Below are 26305 nucleotides of genomic sequence, written 5' to 3'. Positions count from 1 at the left end.
ACAATTCAAAATCAAAGAAAAATTATGGGAACTCAAAGTTCTAGGAACAGTTCTAAAACTAACCATACAGCCCGGTATTGGAAGGTAACTTTGACACTTCAAACCATGTGAGTGTTGGGCTCTGCAAATAGTATTTCCAAAGGTGGCAGTATGAGCTTAGAGTAAAGAGTATGAGAGCAGCAAAAAGCTATAAGGCTATATTTAGAGTTTTTGCATTTGACAGAGGCGGATTCCAATTCCCAGGATAGTGGATCCTGGAAGATGCATTTATTTTTATAAGCAAACAGTTTGCACTTAATAGGTGATCACCAAATCCTCTAAGCAGTGATATTGTTGGAAGATCCAAATTATTAAACAGTTCATAACTTGTCCAAAAAAGGAATGAAAAAAATTCCTTTACTTGTAGCAGAGGACTCTGAGGAGGGGCACATTTTAATAGGTTTTTAGATGTCAGTGGGATAATAGGCTAATATTAAAAATGCAAAACCCTTGCATTCTACATTCCAATTTTCTTATAATTCTGGCATGCAAACTTGCTCAACTCACCTTATTTAAGTGGATGTTACCTATTGCAGCAGATACTGATTCAAAAAAAATTGGTTTCTCTGAATCTAGGTTTCCCCAGTATTTCATTGCTTTTATCAAGGAAGCTATAAGGAAACAGAAGTGATATAAGATTACATGGAGCAGCAGAAGGATTATGTCCAATGTTAGCCAAGGATACTCCCTTACCTGTACAATGGACTAATGATACATCCACACTCTTGTTCTTGCAGTCCGTGTAAACCTGGAAGAATTAAAATAGTACACCCACAATTAATTCAGGATAGCTGGCAGGAAGGAATAAGATGAGCTTCAGAAAGCAGAATTTCTAGTAAAGAAAAAGCCAATGTTTATGATACCACACCACCAGGGGGTGGCATTGTAACACATTCAGGCATACTCTGACCCACTTCTAAAAGAGATGGTCTTAGCAAAGGAAGATGAACGCCAGCAAGGCATTTACCTTTTTTTTTCTTTCTTTCTTTCCTTCTTTCTTTCCTTCCTTCCTTCCTTCTTTCTTTCTTTCTTTCTTTCTTTCTTTCTTTCTTTCTTTCTTTCTTTCTTTCTTTCTTTCTTCTTTTTTTTAATAGATCTTTATTGGAGTATAATTGCTTCACAATACTGTGTTAGTTTCTGTTGTATAACAACGTGAATCGGCTATATGTATACATATATCTCCATATTCCTTCCCTCTTGCATGTCCCTCTGAACCTCTCTATCTCACCCCTCTAGGTGGTCACAAAGCACGGAGCTGATCTCCTTGTGCTATGCTTCTGCTTCCCACTAGCTATCTATTTTACATTTGGTAGTGTATATATGTCGATGCTACTCTCACTTTGCCGCAGCTTCCCCTTCCCCCTCTGTGTCCTCAAGTCAATTCTCTATGTTTATGTCTTTATTCCTGCCCTGCCACTAGGTTCATCAGTGCCATTTTTTTTTTTTAGATTCCATATATATGCGTTAGCATACAGTATTTGTTTTTCTATTTCTGACTTACTTCACTTTGTATGACAGACTCTAGGTCCATCCACCTCACTACAAATAACTCAATTTCATTTCTTTTTATGGCTGAGTAATATTCCATTGTGTATATGTGCCACATCTTCTTTATCCGTTCATCTGTCGATGGACATTTAGGTTGCTTCCATGTCCTGGCATTTACCTTTTATGTAACTAAGTTTTGTTGTTTACATTTTCCATTTTATTTAATAAAAATAAAAACACCACCTTTCCTTCCCTATAAGAATGATATAAAATTGTTTTCAACTATCTTTATTGAAGGTCAAGGACCCATCTGTGAATATGATGAAATTGCTTACCTACTCTTACTTTAATATTTTACAACAATTTGTACATATTCATGGATTCTCTAAACTCCATCCATGGACAGTAAATTGAGAACCTCACTATAATCAAAGCCAAGTTTGATAGCCCAACTTCCATTTTTATGGTCCACCAAGATGAGAGATCCTGACTAATTTTTGTGGCATACTGCAGGGTCCTGCCTTCTTTAAGTCCTAGAAAATCTCAAGTAGTAACAACCTTACTGAAGTCCCTGATCTTAAATTCACCCAGACCAAAGTCAGCTGACAAAACTCAGTAAATCCAGAAGTTTTAGTAACAGTAGGATGGATTTGGTTACATAATAGTAAAGTGTCATACATATAAAATGTAGAATGCTGCGTTTACAAAACATTTTAAGAGTATGCATGATACACCCAAAAATTTCTCTTATATTCTTCCAGCAATAAGCAGTTATCTCTATGGTAGAAGAATTGTGGTATAATAGGAGACATCACTCTGAGCATAAATAAACAAACAAATAAACAAATAAATAATACATGGTCTGGGACTTGCTATTGAATAAATGGCTCCTGTTTTTGTAAGTTAAAATGACAATTCAAAGTGATCTGTCAGTGTTTTACTTTTTCTTAAGCTCAGTGAAGCACAAACACATTGCTATGGGTGGTTTATTGATGTTGATAAACATATTCTCTAGTTCACTAAGTAGAAGTGTCCTAAGTAGAAGAATATAGAACTCACTCCATTTTCTTCAACCTATAACTCTTAGGAGAATCTTCCTTATACCAAAGTGACTAAGAAAATAATCCAGGGAGTGTTTTGGGGAAGCAGGAAGACATGCATGGCTGAAAGACTCTGTGGCTCTTTAGTCTCGACCCTAGTTCAGGGTGGCAGGAACTAAGAAATAGTATTAGTTGCAGTGATATTATTTAAGAAATGACTTTTGCAAAATGAGAACAAATAGAAGCTAGCATTATTGAGTACTTACTAACTTCTAGAAACTTTTTATATGCTTTATATACAATATGTCATTTCTAAGCTTCACAACAACTTAAAGTATTTCTACTTCCAGTTTACAAAAAAGCAAACAGATACTTAAACCCAGATCCTAGAACTAGTTATGTGGCTAATATTTGGACCTAGAATTTGTCTATATTTAAAGTTTATGGTCATAACATACATCATAATTTACTGTAACCATTATGAAATAAATTAAATAGTAGTAAGGAAACTAAAAATAACAAATTGATACAAAACTTCTGGTTTTGTATATACAGAAGGGCAAATGTCATTTTCTGCCAATTTAAAAATAAAATGCATCAGTTGACTTATTCCTTCATTATGCTGTATAGTATTTTAAAACCATTAAGATGAATTCTTAAAAGTTTCTTTCTCCCCATGCCCAAAACCTAGATTATTTGAATTCCTCTGAATTTTCAACCTTAGATCTTAAACTCACTGACAATAAGTAACCATTTCCTCCTCTTTACTAACACTAAGTACTGATTTGCAATATCTAGAGAGGACAGCTAATAAATACTGGAGTATATTCAAAAACAAATTTTAAATACAATTAAACAAAAAATATACATACTGAATTTTCTCAGTAAAAGGACAATCTTAGTCTAGTGTTGCTCAAAACATAATCCTTGGACAAACTACATTGTTTAAAATGAATATTCCTGGGCCAGAACCAGGACTCAGAAAACTGCATTTTTTTCCTTCCGGTTTTATTGAGTTATAATTGGCATACATCACTGTATAAGTTTAAGGTACACAGCATAAGGATTTGACATACATACATCATGAAATGATGACCACAATAAGTTTGGTGAACACCCATCATCTAATATAGATACAAAATTAAAGAAATAGAAAAAAGATATATTTCCTCTGATGAGAACTCTCAGAATTTACTCTCTCAACACCTTTCATCTATAACATACAGCAGTGCTCATTCTATTTATCATGTTGTACCTACATCCCTAGTACTTTTTATCTTATAACCAGAAGTTTGTACCTTTTAACTGCCTTCATCCAATTCCCCCTCCCCTCACCCCTTGCCTCTGGTAACCATAAATCTGATCTCTTTTTCTATGAGTTTGTTTGTTTGTTTGCTTTTGGAGTATAATTGACCAACAACACTGTGTTAGTTCCTGTTACATAACATAATGTTTCAAAATTTCTGTACATTTCAAAATGATCACTCCATCAAAAGGCTGCATCTTAAATAAGCTCCCCAGGTGATCCTTATACAGATAGGTTTAACAGTGCTCTTCTAGACCTTCTCAACACAGTAAATAAAAGTGCTGAACACAAGAAGACCTGCAATGATGAGGGACTCTCTGTTTACAGTCAGGATTTATATTCAAGAAAAGTATTGAGGTTGAACCCTATGCCAACTGTGCGAAGTTTTTATGGTGAGCAACAAGAAATTAAAAGCATACTACACGTGGAAAAGGGTGATTTACCAAAAACAGCCACTAGATTTAAGGCCTAGGATATTTAAAATTCAATTCTTTTGCATAATTTATTTCTTTTTTGAATATCTACTAAATCTGAAACAAAATCCACCCCCCCATTTTTACAAAATGAATAAACTGAGATCCAGACAGGTTAGACAATTCTCCTAACACCTCCCAGAGGGTGTGATAGATCTGAGACTACACTCTGTCATATAGTAAGCTGCTTCTCTTCACATAGTCCCACCCCATCTTCACAGGAAAGCCAGACTGAAGCTGACCTTTGTATTACCTTGAGTTTGAAAGGTTGGACATTTCAAATTTAAAATATGAATGAATAGAGACAGTTACGCAACACCATGAGAAAGCAATCAAAATCTACAATGTGAGACCTTCTAAGGACTACTGGTTTTAACTCTTTAAAAGTCAATGTCAAATTTTGACTTCTGGCCATGAAGAGTAATTAATATAAAGACTATCCTATCCTCTGTAAATAAGTAGACAAATGGAGAAAATATATAAATTGTTTTCCGGCAATGGGAACAGGCAGCAAAGGACTGAGTTCTCTGAAAGAAAGAAAACAAACGAGGTGAGCTCTCAGATCATCTCAGCGTTCTGCTGCAAAACAGTTTGTGGACCACGACATGATGATGGGGCACCCAAGCAAAATGCAGCCACTTCACTGAGCTGAGAAGACAGAACTGGCATTCAGGAAGGATTGAGTGGGTGAAATTTATGGGATAGAGTAATGGAAAGAAGGGAAATATGCAAGGAAAGAGCTCCAGAAATTGCCATAGGTTATGATTAAGTTTTTGGATGGATACAAAGCCTCACACAGCAGGAGACTCTATGAAGCCAGGGTCAGAGAACCGCTGGGGAGCAAACAGCCAAAGGCGAGGTGAACCATGTTCCACACAGCAGAAGTTAATGGAGGACTGAGGAGAACTGAGAAATAGACATTGCTTGATCCTCAAGATCCTCCCTCATATTTAGGATATTGAGGAGAGAATAAATGGAAAAAAGAAAGGGAGTACATTCCTTGTTGACATAGTACTTACTCAAAAAAAAAAAAAAGGAGGAAACAATTCCAGAAGTGTCTGAGTTTTACTTGAATTGGCAAAATTAGGTGTTCCATCTAACTAAATGGAGGCTTCAGTTTTAAAGAAATAAAACTTTTATTTTTTGCAACCAGGATCATGGAGACCCCGTGGAGATCATGAGGTAGAGAACACCATTGTCTGAGAGAATGGAGAAAGACCCCTACACTGTGTATTATTTCAGAGACCAGGAATGGTTTCAGGTCAGACTGTACCCATCCACGATGTGAGAGACAACATCCTGCCATCATCAGGCCACTTGCTCATGGAGGGGACTTTTCTCCTTCTTTCTAGAAGCCTAGGAGCTGACTGCCCAGCATCTGCTATACCCATTACATCTCAAGTCTATGTTCTGTTCTAACACCCCACATGAATACCCACTTCTACTCCTCCCACGCCCTCCAGATTCACACACAGCTAGAAACTTCACGGTATCTCCTGAAAAGAAATCTACAGTAGTGGGAGTAATAAAGTCTCCCCTTTGGGGAGAATGGGTGAGATGAGTATTGAAACAAGCAGGATTAAAACCACAGAGCTGAGAGAGAGGTTGGTGAAACTCTGTTACTAAAGAGAAGGGAAAGAATCAGTCCAAACACAAGCTGTGCAAATACCTCAACAAGCATGGAGACTCCAGAATAGTCAGAAAAGGTCAATCCACTGCAATCTAGGATTAAATAACACTTCTGATTCAGGCAGGGCTGTGTTGCTTCTTCTGTAGGAGGAACAGAGTTGAGTTAGGGAGAATTCTTAGAGATTTTTACTGTTGATATTGTTGAACATTGGGAAGATTAACGGTGGCCTCGTGTTTAACAAGGTCAATTCCAAACACTTTTAATTTTTACATTTTTCAGTTAATTACTAATTATTTTGAACTCTTTCATTTTTGAATATTCAAATGTTATCTCAGGTAATTATTACATAACTCAGATAGGAAGATGGGCTAACTTAATTACCAGTATCATTTCACAGATAAACAAACTGAAGCTCAGCAAGTTTAGAAGATTCTGAAAGGAGACCTGGCAAGTTAGTGCCAAACACAGCCCAGAATCGAGGCCACTAGACATCCTCAAAGTTCTCTTTGCACAATATCCCACATTTCTTTCATGTGTATGCTCAGAGGTAGAGCCCTATTTTGTGGTGTCTGAAGTTTATACAATTTTCGTGTCACACTAAGGAAAAGATTCCATCTTGGACCTTGTCCCTCAGACTTAGAAGCATTCTGTGTGAGGGGCCTGAAACTTAAGCTTCATTTTGTTCATAGTAACTCTGACTCTGAATTCACCTGGTGGGAATTTTGTTTTTAATTAGGAGTTCATGACCTCTTTTTCACTAATGTCCTCAGGGCCACAGTTTTCTTGTGTGAAATGACATATTTCTAAACAGTGACAGGCCACCACATCTGAGGTCCCTCTAAGGAGTGATAAGGTTCTGAGAGCAAATCATGTAGGCCAAGATTCCCCCACCATTAGTAAGGAGAATTCAGATAAACTCCAATTCATTCATTATTATGAAATTCTCTGAAAATATAAATTTTAATTGGAATACTTTTGCTATTTAAAATGTCCATGGTTTTCCTCTATAGTGGCTACAGAAAAATTGGAATATGGTTGTTTTTCAATTAGCATTGAAGGGAAGTATGAGGGAAAATGGGTATTTTTAAAAACTAAGAAATGCTACAAAGTAATTTTTAATGTATTTTAAGAGTGGTATTCAAGTATAGGATTTGTTTCCAAGTTTCATCTTTAGATGTATATTCATATTTATTAATAGAAATAATAACTATAGAGCATGAGTATGTTCAAGAATTTTTTTGAAATGAAGTGAACCATACAAATGTACAAGATCCTATCCCTTTCTTCTAGGAGTTTATCCTTGAGTGTCAAGGATAATATTGGTAAATAACACATGATTAAAAATGAAAGAGAATGGAAATTTAAAAGAGAAAGAAGTCTCTTTGGAGCAATCAGGGAAGGCTTCACACAAAAGTAAGCTTGAAGGGTATGTTTACTTCCAAAAAGTAGAAACAGGATGGAGTTATAAGCATTCTAATCATATGGACAGCTTTAATTAAACACTAATGATAGTCTGAGATCTCAAAATTTTCCTGCTCCCAGTCAATCAATATTTATTCGGGGCCTACCTCATGCCAGGCACTCTAGTAGTGTCTTCTGTTTCCCTTTTTCTCCCATGAGAAGGAGGGCTGAGGGTAAGTATAGATTCAGGCTATGATACTGGCTCAAAATGGTAAATTAGAAACTCAAACAAAATGAAAAGTGACCACAACTTAGCTCTTCCACTGACCACTCGGTAGTAACAATTATAATTCAATATTTGCCTAACTAAAATAGGACCTAGCCCTATTATGCCAGGCTCTTATTTATAGATTCAGATATAATGTGTCCTGCTCACTATCAGAGATTGGAGAGAGAGTTTAAGAATACAGGAAAATAAAAATATGTATCCTAAGCAAAGATAAACAGTGGAATGTTGATTGGTATTTATTCCTTTTATCTCCTAGTCTCACAAACACACACACACATGCACACACATACATACACATATAGGTTGGCACTACATTAATTAGTTTAGAGATACATTTATTCCACCTTATAGAATTACAGAGGCAGTATTACTAGATCAATATTAAAAGATTTGTTAAGACATTTGGCCAATTATTTGTTTGTGATATGTATTTCCTTGCAAATTTTTTATGATTCATAAATATATTTTTATACAATTTGGAAATATTTTATTGAATTTTCAGAGTATAAGAATCTATAACAATTAAATATCAGATAAGCTTTCCTACAAAAGTTCAATAATTCACAAGATAAACATACATAAAAAATATATAATGGATTAGATATTTCCTTACAAACTTAGATATAAAAAACTTTAGTAACACTAATCGTTTGCAGTGTACCATGGAGTTCAAAATTTGAAGGGTTTGTATGCAAGTCTCCTAAATATATCTGGTTTAGAAAATAAACTGTATATGATTTTTTAAAAGACATTTCAGACTAGCTCTGTTTACATCTTTTAAGAACGTCAATAGTGTACATATCGTTTCAAGCTCTATGTTTAATGAAAACATATTTATACCATGGATATTGGCAAGTGCAACAAATCAGTGCTTTCCCACCATCCCATGCCATAACCTCCACCCCAAGAGTTGTTTGTCAAAGACTTACCAGCACATCACTACATAAATCTGTGTACTCTTGTTAAACAAAGAAAATCATCAGTAATGTTTAAAAATTCAATGGCTTGGATTAAATAAATAACTGAAACCTCTGACATATTTAGCAATAGATCTTAAAATGACAGTGATGTTCTACACACAGCCTGCTGTCTCCACCTCCATCTTGAGTTAAGATGCTGTGCAACTGCTTTGAGCTAGAAACTCTGGTCTGAAGGTGTTGGGTTTGAGCTCTGTGCACACTTCACCCTATAAGCCAGTGAAACTAGACTAAGTGCAAAACAAAAGAAAAAAGAAAAGTGGCCTGGAACTGTACCAGCAATATTTTCAAGGTCCTCCTGTATACAATTTGATGAGTTTGGACATATGCAAACACTCATGAAAACATCACCATGAGAAAGCTGAAGGTGTTGTTACTGTGATCTGTGGGATGATTCTGCACATGAGCTGGTATTTCTCTTTCCTCTCATCAGACTTGGAGCCGTGTGGCTGGCAGGGTCTTGGAGCTCCAGCCAGGTGTCAGCTCTGTGTCTCTGAGGTGGGAGAGCTGAGTTCAGGACATTGGTCTACTGAGACCTCCCAGCTCCATGTAATATCAACCAACTGAAACTCTCACAGAAATCTCCATCTCAACCCTAAAACCCAGATCCACTCAGCAAACTGTAAGCTACAGCACTGGACAACCTATGCCAAACCACTAGCAAGACAGAAACACAAATCCACCTATTAGCAGAGAGGCTGCCTAAAATCATAATGTCACAGACACTCCCAAAAAAGCCACCAGACACAGTCCTGCCCACCAGAAAGACAAGATCCAGACACATCCACCAGAACACAGGCATTAGTACCCTCCAGGAGGAAGCCTACACAACCCACTGAACAAACTATAGCCACCAGAGGTAAAGACCAAAAACAATGGGAACTATGAATGTGCAGCCTGTGGAAAGGAGACACCAAACACAGTAAGTTAATCAAAATGCAAACACAGAGAAACACACAGCAGATGAAGAAACAAGGTTAAAACACACCAGAAAAATAAAAAATAAATAAATAAATAAATAAATAAATAAATGAGGAAATAGGCAGTATTCCTGAAAAAGAATTCAGAGTAATCATAGTAAAGATGATTCAAAATCTTGTAAATAGAATGGAGAAAACACAAGAAACGTTTAACAAGGACTTATAGAACTAAGAGAAAACAGAAAACAATGAACAACACAATAAATGAAATTAAAAATTCTCTAGAAGTAATCAACAGCAGAATAACAGAAGCAGAAGAATGGATAAGTGACCTGGAAGATAAAAAAAATGGAAATAACTATTGCAGAGCAGAATAAAGAGAAAAGAATGAAAAGAATTGAGGACAGTCTTAGAGACCTCTGGGACAACATTAAATGCACCAACATTCGAATTATAGGGTTTCCAGAAGAAAAAGAGTAAAAGAAAGACTCTGAGAAAATATTTCAAGATATTATAGTTGAAAATTTCCCTAACATGGGAAAGGAGATAGTCAATCAAGTCCAGGAGGCACAGAGAGTCCCATACAGGATAAATGCAAGGGAAAACACACCAAGACACATATTGATCAAACTATCAAAAATTAAATACAGGGCTTCCCTGGTGGTGCAGTGGTTGAGAGTCCGCCTGCCGACACAGGGGACGTGGGTTCGTGCCCCAGTCTGGGAAGATCCCACATGCCATGGAGTGTTTGGGCCCATGATCCATGGCTGCTGAGCCTGCACGCCCGGAGCCTGTGCTCTGCAATGGGAGAGGCCACAACAGTGAGAGGCCCGTGTACCACAAAAAATAAATAAATAAATAAATAAATAAATACAAAGAAAAAATATTAAAAGCAGCAAGAGCAAAAAGCAAATAACATACAGGGGAATCTCCATAAGGTTAACAGCAGACCTTACAGCAGAAACTCTGCAAGCCAGAGGGAGTGCCAGGACATATTTAAAGTGATGAAAGGGAAAAATATACAACCAAGATTACTCTACCCATCAAGGATCTCATTCAGGTTTGATGGAAAAATTAAAAGCTTTACAGACAAGCAAAAGATAAGAGAAGTCAGCACCACCAAACCAGCTTTAAAAGAATTGTTAAAAGAACATTTCTAGGCAGGAAACACAAGAGAGGGAAAAGACCTACAATAACAAACCCAAAACAATTAAAAAATGGTAATAGGAATATACATATCGATAATTACCTTAAATGTAAATGGATAAAATGCTCCCACCAAAAGACAGAGGCTGGCTGAATGGACACAAAAATAAGACCCATATATATGTTGTCTACAAGAGGCCCACTTCAGACTAGGGATGCATACATCCTGAAAGCGAGGGGATGGAAAAAGATATTCCATGCAAATGGAAAATCAAAAGAAATCTGGAGTAGCAACACTCATATCAGACAAAATAGACTTTAAAATAAAGACTATTACAAGAGACATAGCAGGACACTACATAATGATCAAGGGATCAATCCAGGAAGAAGATATAACAATTGTAAATATTTATGCACCCAACATAGAAGCACCTCAATACATAAAGCAAATGCTAACAGCCATAAAAGGGAAAATCGACAGTAACATAATCATAGTAGGGGACCTTAACACCCCACTTTCACCAATGGACACATCATCCAAAATGCAAATAAATATGGAAACACAAGCTTTAAATGATACATTAAACAAGATGGACTTAATTGATATTTATAGGACATTCCATGCAAAAACAACAGAATATGCTTTCTTCTCATGTGCTCATGGAACATTCTCCAGGATAGATCATATCTTGGGTCACAAATCAAGCCTTGGTAAATTTAAGAAAATTGAAATTCTATCAAGTGTACTTTCTGACCACAATTCTATAAGACTAGATACCAATTACAGGAAAACATATGTAAATAATACAAACACATGGAGGCTAAATAATACACTATGTAATAACCAAGAGATCACTGAAGAAAACAAAGAGTAAATTAAAAAAAAAAAACTAGAAACAAATGACAATGAAAACAAACAGATCCAAAACCTATGGGATGCAGCAAAAGCAGTTCTAAGAGGGAAATTTATAGCATTACAATCCTACCTCAAGAAACAAGAAATATCTCAAATAAAAAAAACCTAACATTACACCTAGAGAAATTAGAGGAAGAAGAAGAACAACAACAACAACAAAAAAAAAAAGCCCCAAAGTTGGCAGAAGGAGGAAATCATAAAGAACAGATCATAAATAAATGAAAAAGAAATGAAGGAAACCATAACAAAGATCAATAAAACTAAAAGCTGGTTCTTTGGGAAGATAAATAAAATTGATAAACCATTAGCCAGGCTCATCAAGAAAAAAAAAAAAGGGGGAGAAGACTCAAACCAATAGAATTTGAAATGAAAAAGGAGAAGTAACAACTGACACTGCAGAAATACCAATGATCATGAGAGATTACTACAAGCATCTATATGCCAATAAAATGGATAACCTGGAAGAAATGGACAATTATTTAGAAAAGCACCACTTCTGAGTGTGTACCAGGAAGAAATAGAAAATATGAACAGACCAATCACAAGCACTGAAATTTAAACTGTGATTAAAAATTTTCCAACAAAAGAAAACCTAGGACAAGATGGCTTCACAGGTGAATTCTCTTAAACATTTAGAGAAGCACTAACACTTATCCTTCTCAAATCTTCCAAAATATAGCAGAGGGAGGAACACTCCCAAACTCATTCTACAATGCCACCATCACCCTGATACCAAAACCGGACAAAGATGTCACAAAGAAAGAAAACGACAGGCAAATATCACTGATGAACATAGATGCAAAAATCCTCAAGAAAATACTAGCAAACAGAATCCAACAGCACATTAAAAGGATGATAAACCATGATCAACTGCAGTTTATCCCGGGAATGCAATGATTCTTCACTATATGCAAATCGATCAATGTGATACACCATAGTAACAAACTGGAGGAGAAAAACCATATGATTGTCTCAGTAGATGGAGAAAAAACTTTTGACAATATTCAACACCCGTTTATAATAAAAACCTCTGGAAAGTAGGCAAAGATGGAACTTACCTCAACATAATAAAGACATATATGCCAAACCACAGCCAACCTTGTTCTCAAAGGTGAAAAATTGAAAACACTTCCTCCAAGATCAGGAATAAGACAAGTGTGTCCATTCTCACTACTATTATTCAACATAGTTTTGGAAGTCTTAGCCACACCCATCAGAGAAGAAAAAAGAAATAAAAGAAATCCAAAGCAGAAAAGAAGTAAAGCTGTCACTGTTTGCAGATGACATGATACTATACATAGAGAATCCTAAAGGTGATACCAGAAAACTTCTAGAGCTAATCAATGAATTTGGTAAAGTAACAGAATACAATGGTAATGTACAGAAATCTCTTGCATTCCTATACATTAATGATGAAAAATCTGAAAGATAAACTAAAGAAACGTTCCCATTTACCACTGCAACAAACAGAATAAAATACCTAGTAATAAACCTACCTAAGGAGACAAAAGACCTGTATGCAGAAAACTATAAGACACTGATGAAAGAAGTTAAGGGTGTTACAAGCAGATGGAGAGACATACTATGTCTTGGATTGGAAGAATCAACATTGCAAAAATAACTATACTACCCAAAGAAATCTACAGATTCAGTGCAATCCCTATCAAAGTACCAATGGCATTTTTCACAGAACTAGAACAAAAAAATTCACAATTTGTATGGAAACACAAAAGACCCCAAATAACCAAAGCAATCTTGAGAAAACAAAAAACAAAAAACAAAAACAAAAAAATAAATGGAGCTGGAGGAATCAGGCTCCCAGAGTTCAGACTATACTACAAAGCTACAGTAATCAAGACCATATGGTACTGGCACAAAAACAGAAATATAGATCAATGGAACAGGATATAAAGTCCAGAGATAAACCCACGCACATATGCTCACCTTAGTTTTGATAAAGGAGGCAAGAATATCGAATGGAGAAAAAACAGCCTCTTAAGTAAGTGGTGCCAGGGAAACTGGACAGCTACATGTAAAATAATGCAATTAAAACACTCCCTAACAGCATACACAAAAATAAACTCAAAATGGATTAAAGACCTAAGTGAAAATCAGACACTCTAAAACTCTTAGAGGAAAACATAGGCTGAACACTGTATGACATAAATCACAGAAATATCCTTTTTGACCCACCTCCTAGAGAAATGGATAAAAAAACAAAAATAAACAAATGGGACCTAATGAAACTTAAAAGCTTTTGCACAGCAGACCAATCCAAAACAAGATGAAAAGACAACCCTCAGAATGGGAGAACATTTCTGCAAATGATACAACTGACAAAGGATTAATCTTCAAGATTTACAAACAGCTCATGCAGCTCAATATCAAAAAAAACATATAACCAATCCAAAACTTGACAGAACACTTAAATAGACATTTCTCCAAAGAAGGTATACAGATTGCCAACAAACACATGAAAGGATGCTCAACATCACTAATCATCAGAGAAATGTAAATCAAAACTACAATGAGGTATCACCTCACAGCAGTCAGAATAGCCATCATCAAACTATCCAAAACAATAAATGCTGGAGAGGGTATGGAGAAAATGGAACCCTCTTGCACTGCTGGTGGGCATGTAAATTGATACAGCCACTATAGAAAACAGTATGGAGGTTCCTTAAAAAGCTAAAATAGAACTACCATAAGACCCAACAATCCAACTACTGGGCATATACCCTGAGAAAACCATAATTCAAAAAGAGTCATGTATCACAATGTTCATTGCAGCTCTATTTACAATACCAGGACATGGAAGCAACCTAAGTGTCCATTGCCCAATGAATGGATAAAGAAGATGTGGTACATATATACAATGTATCACAATGTTCATTGCAGCTCTATTTACAATACCAGGACATGGAAGCAACCTAAGTGTCCATTGCCCGATGAATGGATAAAGAAGATGTGGTACATATATACAATGGAATATTACTCAGCCATAAAAATAAAAATGAAATTGAGTTATTTGTACTGAGGTGGATGGACCTAGAGACTGTCATACAGAGTGAAGTCAGAAAGAGAAAAATGAAAACTGTGTGCTAACACACACACACACACACACACATATGTGTGTGTGTATATATGTATATATATATATATATATATATATATATATATATATATATATATGGAATCTAACAACAATAAAAAAATGATTCTGAAGAACCTAGGGTCAGGATAGGAATAAAGATGCAGACATAGAGAATGAACTTGAGGAAACAGGGAAGGGGGAGGACAAGCTGGGATGAAGAGAGAGAGTGGCTTGGACTTATATATACTACCAAATATAAAGTAGATAGCTAGTAGGAAACAGCCGCATAGCTCAGGGAGATCAGCTCAGTTCTTTGTGGCCACCTAGAGGGGTGGGATAGTGAGGGTAGGAGGGAGATGCAAGAGGGACGAGATATGTGGATATATGTACATGTATAGCTGATTCACTTTGTTATAAAGCAGAAACTAACACACCATTGTAAAGCAATTATAATCCAATAAAGATGCTTTAAAAAAGACAGTGATGATACAATTTGATAACAAAATTAATGACGTCTTTTTTTACATCTCCTTAAACAACATTGTTCTTAACAAATGACTTATGTCTTTTATAATATATTACATATTTCAAAATAAGCTAAATCTAAAATCCTTAGTCCAAAAATTTACGTAGAAAAAGTTATCATTAATATCTAATCCCCCAACTTATATAAATTATGAATTTTTGAGACCTTTAAGCCTTGTTCTTTATTTACTAGAAAACATAATTGTTATTGGCAATATTTAATATAATTAAATATATATATTCAATATAATCTGAAAAATAGTAACAACTATTTTATTTGGAAAATGTCAATGCATTGTTTTTCCTGCAGGAGATACATAACTTATTACCCATAACTAACTTTATGGCATGCATTCTATCATCCCCATTCCTTAGCAAACCAAACATGGCTAATCAATCATGGTAATTTTTCCACTTAGGTCAAAGAAGACCTCAGAATTTTTATCAATTCAGTGCTGCACGAAGTCACTACTAGTTCATAGGAAATTTACTTGTTGATCTAAACATAATATTCCAGTGGAAAAATTCTGTATATATTATTTGGAGAGATTGATCACTAGATCCAAATGATTAGGAAATGGTGGTTAAAAGGTACAGAAAATTATTTAAGAAATAAGTTTTTTTCTCTTTTCTATCCTATCACATTTATTTCACTTGTAACTTACACTTGCCATTCTCTGCATTTTCTTGCGATTATTTCATTATTTAAGTGATGATAGATTGTTAACTATGAAAATGTTTGGGTTTAATCGATAGAGAAACAAAAATTTTCCTTCCATTGTTTCAGTGTGCTTGCTTTGTCTTTCATTTTTACATTCAAGTTTCCCCTTTTCTGCTCCTTTAATCAAAATGCATGCACATTTTCACATCATCCAAAACAAAATAAAAGAAAATAAAAAAAATTGTGCCATGTATTTGTGGATAATCATTTAAGTAAGCTATATTAAGAGAAGCAATTCATGATATTTTTTGTAAATAAAAGACATTCTTAATGACAAAGTTACCATTTCACTCCAATGGAAATTTAAATACAATGGACATTTCTGAAATCTTTCCAAAAATAAGTGAAATTTTCTTTTACATCCTCAGTTCTGCCATTGTAATGATTTTAAGGCTATATCCTTGTGTTCTAAGCTTCTAAGTAAATCAACCAATGCAATAAAAATCACATTGTTATAGAAAAGAGTAAAGTGAATGCATAGTTAATATCCTGCCTTATGCAAAATGAGGTAAGCTTGGAGCATGTACAAAGGAGACAACTAATCTGTACCCATGTGGGATGTGGTAAATGATGGGCTTTATCTACAAAAAAACAACATTTCAGAAAGAAATTAACAACCAGGTGTGGGTGAGCAATTAACTCCAGACTGTGCAAGCCAGCTCTTTCCTGTGGAATATTCATTAACTTCTTTTATTAAAAAGTATTCATAGTTGCATAATTTAAGAGTGTTTCTTTTATACTTCAAAATGTTCTTGACAGTCTCTGAGTCATTCATAATTTTTTAAAAGAAGGCATTTTCTGTTGATATCAAGTAACTATTGAGAAACAGAGTTACATCTCAAACTTCTCAAGAAAACAAGGATATCAGAAATATTTAGGACAAACCAAAACACTATCTTTGGAAAACATGTGCACATATTATTGAGCATCTCTCTAATTAATTCATTCATTCAAGCAGTCAATCAATATAGAAGTATTGGGTGCTTAGTCTAAGCATTGTCCTAAGAAATACAATCAGAATGATGGACAAGAGAGATGATGGTCCTTACCCTCAATAGACTCACAACCAAGCTAGGAAACCAGTCAGTTGAACTAGTAATCTGAAGTATTACAAAAGCTGGGAAAGTTATGCAGAAAGTGCTAAGGATGTACAGGATACACCTGATATTATAGACAGAATAATGACCCCCAATTATGTCCATATCTTAATCCCTAGAACCTGTGGAATATGTTGCCTTACATGGCAAAAGGAATTTTGCAGACTTGATTAAATTAAGGATCCTGAGATGAGCGGATTACCCTGGATTTTTGTGGTGAGGGAGGTCCAATGTAATTACAAGGGTTCTTATGAGAGGGAGGCAGGGGGGTCAGAGTCAGAGAGGGAGATGTGGTGATGGAAGAAGAGGTCAGAGAGATATGAAAATGCCAACACTACTGGCTTGAAGATGGAGAAAGGGGCCATGAGCCAAGGAATGTGAATGGCCTCCAGAAATTGAAAAGGACAATGAAGTAAAAGTGTTCTCCCCTAGAGTCTCCAGACAAAATACAGCTGGTTTGGGGAACAGGAAGTGGGGGGGGGCGGTTGAGGGAGGGGAGCTAATTTAGGTTTCAGCATTCATGATGACAGAAATCATGCCTGCTTTCTTCATCCTTGAATATACAGCATCTGTCATTGTGCCTAGGACTCAGAAGATGCCCATTAAATACAAAAATATTTGCTGAGTGAAAAAGGACATGATAATACAGGAATGAAAGGAAGAATGGGACATGTAACCTGAGGTTTGGAGGATAGATTGAAGTTAAGCAGGTAAGAAGGTGGTGGAGGGAGACTTTCAAGATGGCAGAGGAATAAGATGTGGAGATCACCTTCCTCCCCACAAATACATCAGAAATACATCTATATGTGGAACAACTCCTGCTGAACGCTGACAGAAGACCTCAGGCCTCCCAAAAAGCAAGAAACTCCCCTCGTACCTGGGTAGGGCAAAAGAAAAAACAAAAAACAGAGACAAAAGAAAAGGGATGGGACCTGCACCAGGGGGGAGGGAGCTGTGAAGGAGGAAAGGTTTCCACACACTAGGAAGCCCCTTAGTGGGCGGAGATTGCGGGTGCCGGAGGGGGGAAGCTTCGGAGCCACGGAGGAGAGCACAGCAACAGGGGTGCAGAGGGCAAAGCAGAGAGACTCCCACACAGAGGATCCGTGCCGACCAGCACTCACCAGCCCGAGAGGCTTGACTGGTCACCTGCCGGGATGGGTGGGGGCTGTGAGCCGAGGCTCAGGCTTCAGAGGTCAGATCCCAGGGAAAGGACTGCAGTTGGCTGCGTGAACACAGCCTGAAGGGAGTTAGTGAGCTATGGCTAGCCAGGAGGGAGTCCGGGAAAAGGTCTGGAACTGTCGAAGAGGCAAGAGACTTTTTCTTGCCTCTTTGTTTCCTGGTGCACGAGGAGAGGGGATTAAGAGTGCTACTTAAAGGAGCTCCAGAGACTGGCGCCACCGGTGGCTATCAGCGTAGACCACAGAGACAGGCATGAAATGTTAAGACTGCTGCTACAGACACCAAGAATCCTGTGTGCAAGCACAGGTCATTATCCATACCTCCCTTCCTGGGAGGCTGTGCAGCCCACCACTGCCAGGGTCTCGTGATCCCGGGACAACTTCCTCGGGAGAACACACAGCATGCATCAGGCTACTGCAACGTCATGCTGGCCTCTGCTGCCACAGGCTCGCCCTGCACTCTGTACCCTTCCCTCCCCCCAGCCTAAGTGAACCAGATTACCCTAATCAGCTGCTCCTTTAACCCTGCTCTGTCTGAGCAAAGAACAGAAGCCCTCAGGCGACCTACATGCAGAGGCAGGGCCAAATCCAAAGCTGTATCCCAGGAGCTGCTGGAACAAAGAAGAGAAAGGGAAATCTCTCCCAGGAGCCTCAGGAGCAATGGAATAAATCTCCACAGTCAACTTGATGTACCCTGCATCTCTGGAATACCGGAATAGACAATGAATCATCCCAAATTGAGGAGGTGGACTTTGGAAGCAAGGATATATATATACTTTTTCTCTTTTTGTGAGTGTGTATGCATATGCTTCTGTGTGTGATTTTGTCTGTATAGCTTTGCTTTTACCATTTGACCTAAGGTTCCATCTCTCCGTTCTCTTTTTTTTTTTTTTGTATAGTTTTCAACACATGTTATCATTGGTGGATTTGTTTTTTAGTTTGGTTGTTCTCTTGTTTCTTCCTTCCTTTCTTTTTTAAAATTAATTAAAACAATTCATAAATAATTATTTTGTTTTTTATTTTAATAAATTTTTAATTTACTTTAATTTAATTTAATTTTATCTTTTTCTTTCTTTCCTTCTTTTTTTCTCCCTTTTATTTTGAGCCGTGTGGATGATAGGCTCTTGGTGTTCCAGCCAGGTATCAGGGATATGCCTCTGAGGTGGGACAGCCAAATTCAGGACATTAGTCCACCAGAAATCTCCCAGCTCCACATAATATCAAATGGTGAAAATCTCCGAGAGATCTCCATCTCAACGCCAAGACCCAGCTCCACTTAATGACCAGCAAGCTACAGTGATGGATACCCTATGCCAAACAAATAGCAAGACAGGAACACAACCCCACCCATTAGCAGAGAGGCTGCCTAAAACCATAATAAGGTCATAGACACCCTAAATACATACCACCAGACATGAACGTGCCCACCAGAAAGACAAGGTCCAGGCTTATCCACCAGAACACAGGCTAAAGCCCCTCCACCAGGAAGCCTACATGATCCCTGAACAAACCTTAGCCACTGGGGGCAGACATGAAAAACAACAGGAACTGCTAACCTTCAGGCTGTGAAAAGGAGACCCCAAACAGTAAGTTAAGCAAAATGAGAAGACAAAGGAACACACAGCAGATGAAGGAGCAAGGTAAAAAACAACCAGACCTAAAAAATGAAGAGAAAATAGGCAGTCTACCTGAAAAATAATTCAGAATAATGATAGTAAAGGTGATCCAAAATATTGGAAATAGAATGGAAAAAATGCAAGAAACATTTAACAAGGACCTAGAAGAACTAAAGTGCAAACAAACAATGATGAACAACACAATAAATGAAATTAAAAATTCTCTAGAAGGGATCAATAGAAGAATAACTTAGGGAGAAGAACGGATAAGTGACCTGGAAGATAAATAGCTGAAAAAACTACTGCAGAGCAGAATAAAGAAAAAAAGAATGAAGAGAATTGAGGATAGTCTCAGAGACTTCTGGGACAATATTAAACACACCAATGTTCGAATTATAGGGGTCCCAGAAGAAGAAGAGAAAAAGAAAGGGAAAGAGAAAATATTTGAAGAGATTATGGTTGAAAACTTCCCTAATATGGTAAAGCAAATAGTTAATCAAGTCCAGGAAGCACAGAGAGTCCCATAAAGGATAAATCCAAGGAGAAACGCACCAAGACACATATTCATCACACTATCAAAAATTAAATACACAGAAAAACTATTAAAAGCAGCAAGGGAAAAACAACAAATAATATACAAGGGAATCCTCATAAGGTTAACAGCTCATCTTTCAGCAGAAACTATACAAGTCAGAAGGCACTGGCAGGACATATTTAAAGTGATGGAAGGGAAAAACCTACAACCAAGACTACTCTATGCAGCAAGGATCTCATTCACATTCAATGCAGAAATTAAAACCTTTAAAGAAAAGCAAAAGCTAACAGAATTCAGCACCACCAAACCAGCTTTACAACAAATGCTAAAGTACTTCTCTAGGCAGGAGACACAACAGAAGGAAAAGACCTACAATTACAACCTCCAAAAAGTAAGAAAATGGTAATAGGAACATACATATCAGTAACTACTTTAAGAGTAAATGGATTAAATGCTCCAACCAAAAGACATAGACTCGCTGAATGGATACAAAAACAAGACCCATATATATGCGGTCTACAAGAGGCCCACTTCAGACCTAGGGACACAGGCATCCTGAAAGTGAGGGGATGGAAAAAGATATTCCATGCAAATGGAAATCAAAAGAAAGCTGGAGTAGCAATTCTCATATCAGACAAAATGGACTTTAAAACACAGACTATTACAAGAGAAAAGAAGGACACTACAAAATGATCAAAAGATCAATCCAAGAAGAAGATATAACAATTGTAAATATTTATGCACCCAACATAGGAGCACCTCAATATATAAGGCAAATACTAACAGCCATAAAAGGGGAAATCGACAGTAACAGAATCATACTAGGGGAATGTAACACCCCAAATTCACCAATGGACAGATCATCCAAGATGAAAATAAATAAGGAAACACAAGCTTTAAATGATACATTAAACAAGATGAACTTAATTGATATTTATAGGACTTTCCATCCAAAAACAACACAATAACTTCCGGGTAAGATGGCGGAAGAGTAAGACGCGGAGATCACCTTCCTCCCCACAGATACACCAGAAATACAGCTACACGTGCAACAACTCCTACAGAACAACTACTGAACGCTGGCAGAAGACCCCAGACCTCCCAAAAGGCACGCCCCGCACTCCGTGCCCCTCCTTCCCGCCCGGCCTGAGTGAGCCAGAGTCCCCGAAGAGGCTGCTCCTTTAACCCTGTCCTGTCTGAGCGAAGAACAGACGCCCTCCGGCGACCTACACGCAGAGGCGGGGCCAAATCCAAAGCTGAGACCCAGGAGCTGTGAGAACAAAGAAGAGAAAGGGAAACCTCTCCCAGCAGCCTCAGAAGCAGCGGATTAAAGCTCCACAATCAACTTCATGTACCCTGCATCTGTGGAATACATGAATAGACAACAAATCATCCCAAATTGAGGAGCCAGGAGTCAGTGCTGTGCCTCTGAGGTGGGAGAGCGAAATTCAGGACACTGGTCCACAAGAGACCTCCCAGCTCCACATAATATCAAACGGCGAAAATCTTCCAGAGATCTCCATCTCAACACCAGCACCCAGCTTCACTCAACGACCAGCAAGCTACAGTGCTGGACACCCTATGCCAAACAACTAGCAAGACAGGAACACAACACCACCCATTAGCAGAGAGGCTGCCTCAAATCATAAAAAGTCCGCAAACACCCCAAAACACACCACCAGACGTGGACCTGCCCACCAGAAAGACAAGATCCAGCCTCATCCACCAGAACACAGGCAGTAGTCCCCTCCACCAAGAAGCCTACACAACCCACTAAACCAATCTTAGCCACTGGGGACAGACACCAAAAACAACGGGAACTACGAACCTGCAGCCTGCAAAGAGGAGACCCCAAACACAGTAACATAAGCAAAATGAGAAGACAGAAAAACACACAGCAGGAGAAGGAGCAAGATAAAAACCCACCAGACCTAACAAATGAAGAGGTAATAGGCAGTCTATCTGAAAAAGAATTCAGAATAATGATGGTAAAGATGATCCAAAATCTTGGAAATAGAATAGACAAAATGCAAGAAACAGTTAACAAGGACCTAGAAGAACTAAAGACGAATCAAGCATCGATTAAAAACACAATAAATGAAATAAAAAATACTCTAGATGGGATCAATAGCAGAATAACTGAGGCAGAAGAACGGATAAGTGAGGTGGAAGATAAAATAGTGGAAATAACTGCTGCACAGCAAAATAAAGAAAAAAGAATGAAAAGAACAGAGGACAGTCTCAGAGACCTCTGGGACAACATTAAACGCACCAACATTCGAATTATAGGGGTTCCAGAAGAAGAAGAGAAAAAGAAAGGGACTGAGAAAATATTTGAAGAGATTATAGTTGAAAACTTCCCTAATATGGGAAAGGAAATAGTTAATCAAGTCCAGGAGGCACAGAGAGTCCCATACAGAATAAATCCAAGGAGAAATACGCCAAGACACATATTAATCAAACTGTCAAAAATTAAACACAAAGAAATCATATTAAAAGCAGCAAGGCAAAAACAACAAATAACACACAAGGGAATCCCCATCAGGATAACAGCTGATCTCTCAGCAGAAACTCTACAAGCCAGAAGGGAGTGGCAGGACATACTTAAAGTGATGAAGGAGAAAAACCTGCAACCAAGATTACTCTACCCAGCAAGGATCTCATTCAGATTTGATGGAGAAATTAAAACCTTTACAGACAAGCAAAAGCTGAGAGAGTTCAGCACCACCAAACCAGCTTTACAACAAATGCTAAAGGAACTTCTCTAGGCAAGAAACACAACAGAAGGAAAAGAACTACAATAACAAACCCAAAACAATTAAGAAAATGGGAATAGGAACATACATATCAATAATTACCTTAAATGTAAATGGACTAAATGCTCCCACCAAAAGACACAGACTGGCTGAATGGATACAAAAACAAGACCCATATATATGCTGTCTACAAGAGACCCACTTCAGACGTAGAGATACATACAGACTGAAAGTAAGGGGATGGAAAAAGATATTCCATGCAAATGGAAACCAAAAGAAAGCTGGAGTAGCAATTCTCATATCAGACAAAATAGACTTTAAAATAAAGACTACTAGAAGAGACAAAGAAGGACACTACATAATGATCAAGGGATCAATCCAAGAAGAAGATATAACAATTGTAAATATTTACGCACCAAACATAGGAGCACCTCAATACATAAGGGAAATATTAACAGCCATAAAAGGAGAAATCGACAGTAACACAATCATAGTAGGGGACTTTAACACCCCACTTTCACCAATGGACAGGTCATCCAAAATGAAAATAAATAAGGAAACACAAGCTTTAAATGATACATTAAACAAGATGGACTTAATTGATATTTATAGGACATTCCATCCAAAAACAACAGAATACACATTTTTCTCAAGTGCTCATGGAACATTCTCCAGGATAGATCATATCTTGGGTCAAAAATCAAGCCTTGGTAAATTTAAGAAAATTGAAATTTTATCAAGTATCTTTTCCAACCACAATGCTATGAGACTAGATATCAATTACAGGAAAAGAGCTGTAAAACATACAAACACATGGAGGCTAAACAATACACTACTTAATAACGAAGTGATCACTGAAGAAATCAAAGAGGAAATTAAAAAATACCTAGAAACAAATGACAATGGAGACACGACGACCCAAAACCTATGGGATGCAGCAAAAGCAGTTCTAAGAGGGAAGTTTATGGCAATACAATCACACCTTAAGAAACAGGAAATATCTCGAATAAACAACCTAACCTTGCACCTAAAGCAATTAGAGAAAGAAGAACAAAACATCCCAAAGTTAGCAGAAGGAAAGAAATCATAAAAATCAGATCAGAAATAAATGAAAAAGAAATGAAGGAAACGATAGCAAAGATCAATAAAACTAAAAGCTGGTTCTTTGAGAAGATAAACAAAATTGATAAACCATTAGCCAGACTCATCAAGAAAAAAAGGGAGAAGACTCAAATCAATAGAATTAGAAATGAAAAAGGAGAAGTAACAACTGACACTGCAGAAATACAAAAGATCATGAGAGATTACTATAAGCAACTCTATGCCAATAAAATGGACAACCTGGAAGAAATGGACAAATTCTTAGAAATGCACAACCTGCCAAGACTGACTCAGGAAGAAATAGAAAATATGAATAGACCAATCACAAGCACTGAAATTGAAACTGTGATTAAAAATCTTCCAACAAACAAAAGCCCAGGACCAGATGGCTTCACAGGCGAATTCTATCAAGCATTTAGAGAAGAGCTAACACCTATCCTTCTGAAACTCTTCCAAAATATAGCAGAGGGAGGAACACTCCGAAACTCATTCTACGAGGCCACCATCACCTTGATACCAAAACCAGACAAGGATGTCACAAAGAAAGAAAACTACAGGCCAATATCACTGATGAACATAGATGCAAAAATCCTCAACAAAATACTAGCAAACAGAATCCAACAGCACATTAAAAGGATCATACACCATGATCAAGTGGGGTTTATTCCAGGAATGCAAGGATTCTTCAATATACGCAAATCAATCAATGTGATACACCATATTAACAAGTTGAAGGAGAAAAACCATATGATCATCTCAATAGATGCAGAGAAAGCTTTTGACAAAATTCAACACCCATTTATGATAAAAACCCTGCAGAAAGTAGGCATAGAGGGAACTTTCCTCAACATAATAAAGGCCATATATGACAAACCCACAGCCAGCATCGTCCTCAATGGTGAAAAACTGAAACCATTTCCACTAAGATCAGGAACAAGACAAGGTTGCCCACTCTCACCACTCTTATTCAACATAGTTTTGGAAGTTTTAGCCACAGCAATCAGAGAAGAAAAGGAAATAACAGGAATCCAAATGGGAAAAGAAGAAGTAAAGCTGTCACTGTTTGCAGATGACATGATACTATACATAGAGAATCCTAAAGATGCTACCAGAAAACTACTAGAGCTAATCAATGAATTTGGTAAAGTGGCATGATACAAAATTAATGCACAGAAATCTCTGGCATTCCTATATACTAATGATGAAAAATCTGAAAGTGAAATCAAGGAAACACTCCCATTTACCATTGCAACAAAAAGAATAAAATATCTAGGAATAAACCTACCTAAGGAGACAAAAGACCTGTATGCAGAAAATTATAAGACACTGATGAAAGAAATTAAAGATGATACAAATAGATGGAGAGATGTACCATGTTCTTGGATTGGAAGAATCAACATTGTGAAAATGAGTCTACTACCCAAAGCAATCTACAGATTCAATGCAATCCCTATCAAACTACCAATGGCATTTTTCACAGAACTAGAACAAAAAATTTCACAATTTGTATGGAAACACAAAAGACCCCGAATAGCCAAAGCAATCTTGAGAACGAAAAATGGAGCTGGAGGAATCAGGCTCCCTGACTTCAGACTATACTACAAAGCTACAGTAATCAAGACAGTACGGTACTGGCACAAAAACAGAAAGATAGATCAATGGAACAGGATAGAAAGCCCAGAGATAAACCCACGGACATATGGTCACCTTATCTTTGATAAAGGAGGCAGGAATGTACAGTGGAGAAAGGACAGTCTCTTCAATAAGTGGTGCTGGGAAAACTGGACAGGGACATGTAAAAGTATGAGATTAGATCACTCCCTAACACCATACACAAAAATAAGCTCAAAATGGATTAAAGACCTAAATGTAAGGCCAGACACTATCAAACTCCTAGAGGAAAACATAGGCAGAACACTCTATGACATAAATCACAGCAAGATCCTTTTTGACCCATCTCCTAGAGAAATGGAAATAAAGACAAAAATAAACACATGGGACCTAATGAAACTTCAAAGCTTTTGCACAGCAAAGGAAACCATAAACAAGACCAAAAG

The 26305-nt window shown here is 37.2% G+C and overlaps 1 protein-coding gene across 1 annotated transcript in view; it reads right to left on the bottom strand.

Annotated features, from left to right (window-relative positions):
• SLC26A7 (solute carrier family 26 member 7) overlaps nt 1–26305 on the bottom strand; it is a 194097-nt gene that overhangs the window by 567 nt on the left and 167225 nt on the right. Inside the window, exons 15-17 of the mRNA XM_060116089.1 lie at nt 6016–6116; nt 733–787; nt 547–650 (exon numbers count right to left, since the gene is read on the bottom strand). Of these exons, the coding sequence (XP_059972072.1) occupies nt 547–650; nt 733–787; nt 6016–6116 (260 nt within the window). The remainder of the gene's footprint in view (nt 1–546; nt 651–732; nt 788–6015; nt 6117–26305) is intronic.

Source organism: Mesoplodon densirostris, chromosome 13 (assembly GCF_025265405.1).
Source record: "Mesoplodon densirostris isolate mMesDen1 chromosome 13, mMesDen1 primary haplotype, whole genome shotgun sequence".
Classification (NCBI taxonomy): Eukaryota; Metazoa; Chordata; class Mammalia; order Artiodactyla; family Ziphiidae; genus Mesoplodon; species Mesoplodon densirostris.
The sequence above is the reverse complement of the archived record's forward strand: the minus strand, read 5'-3'. Positions and strand labels throughout refer to the sequence as shown.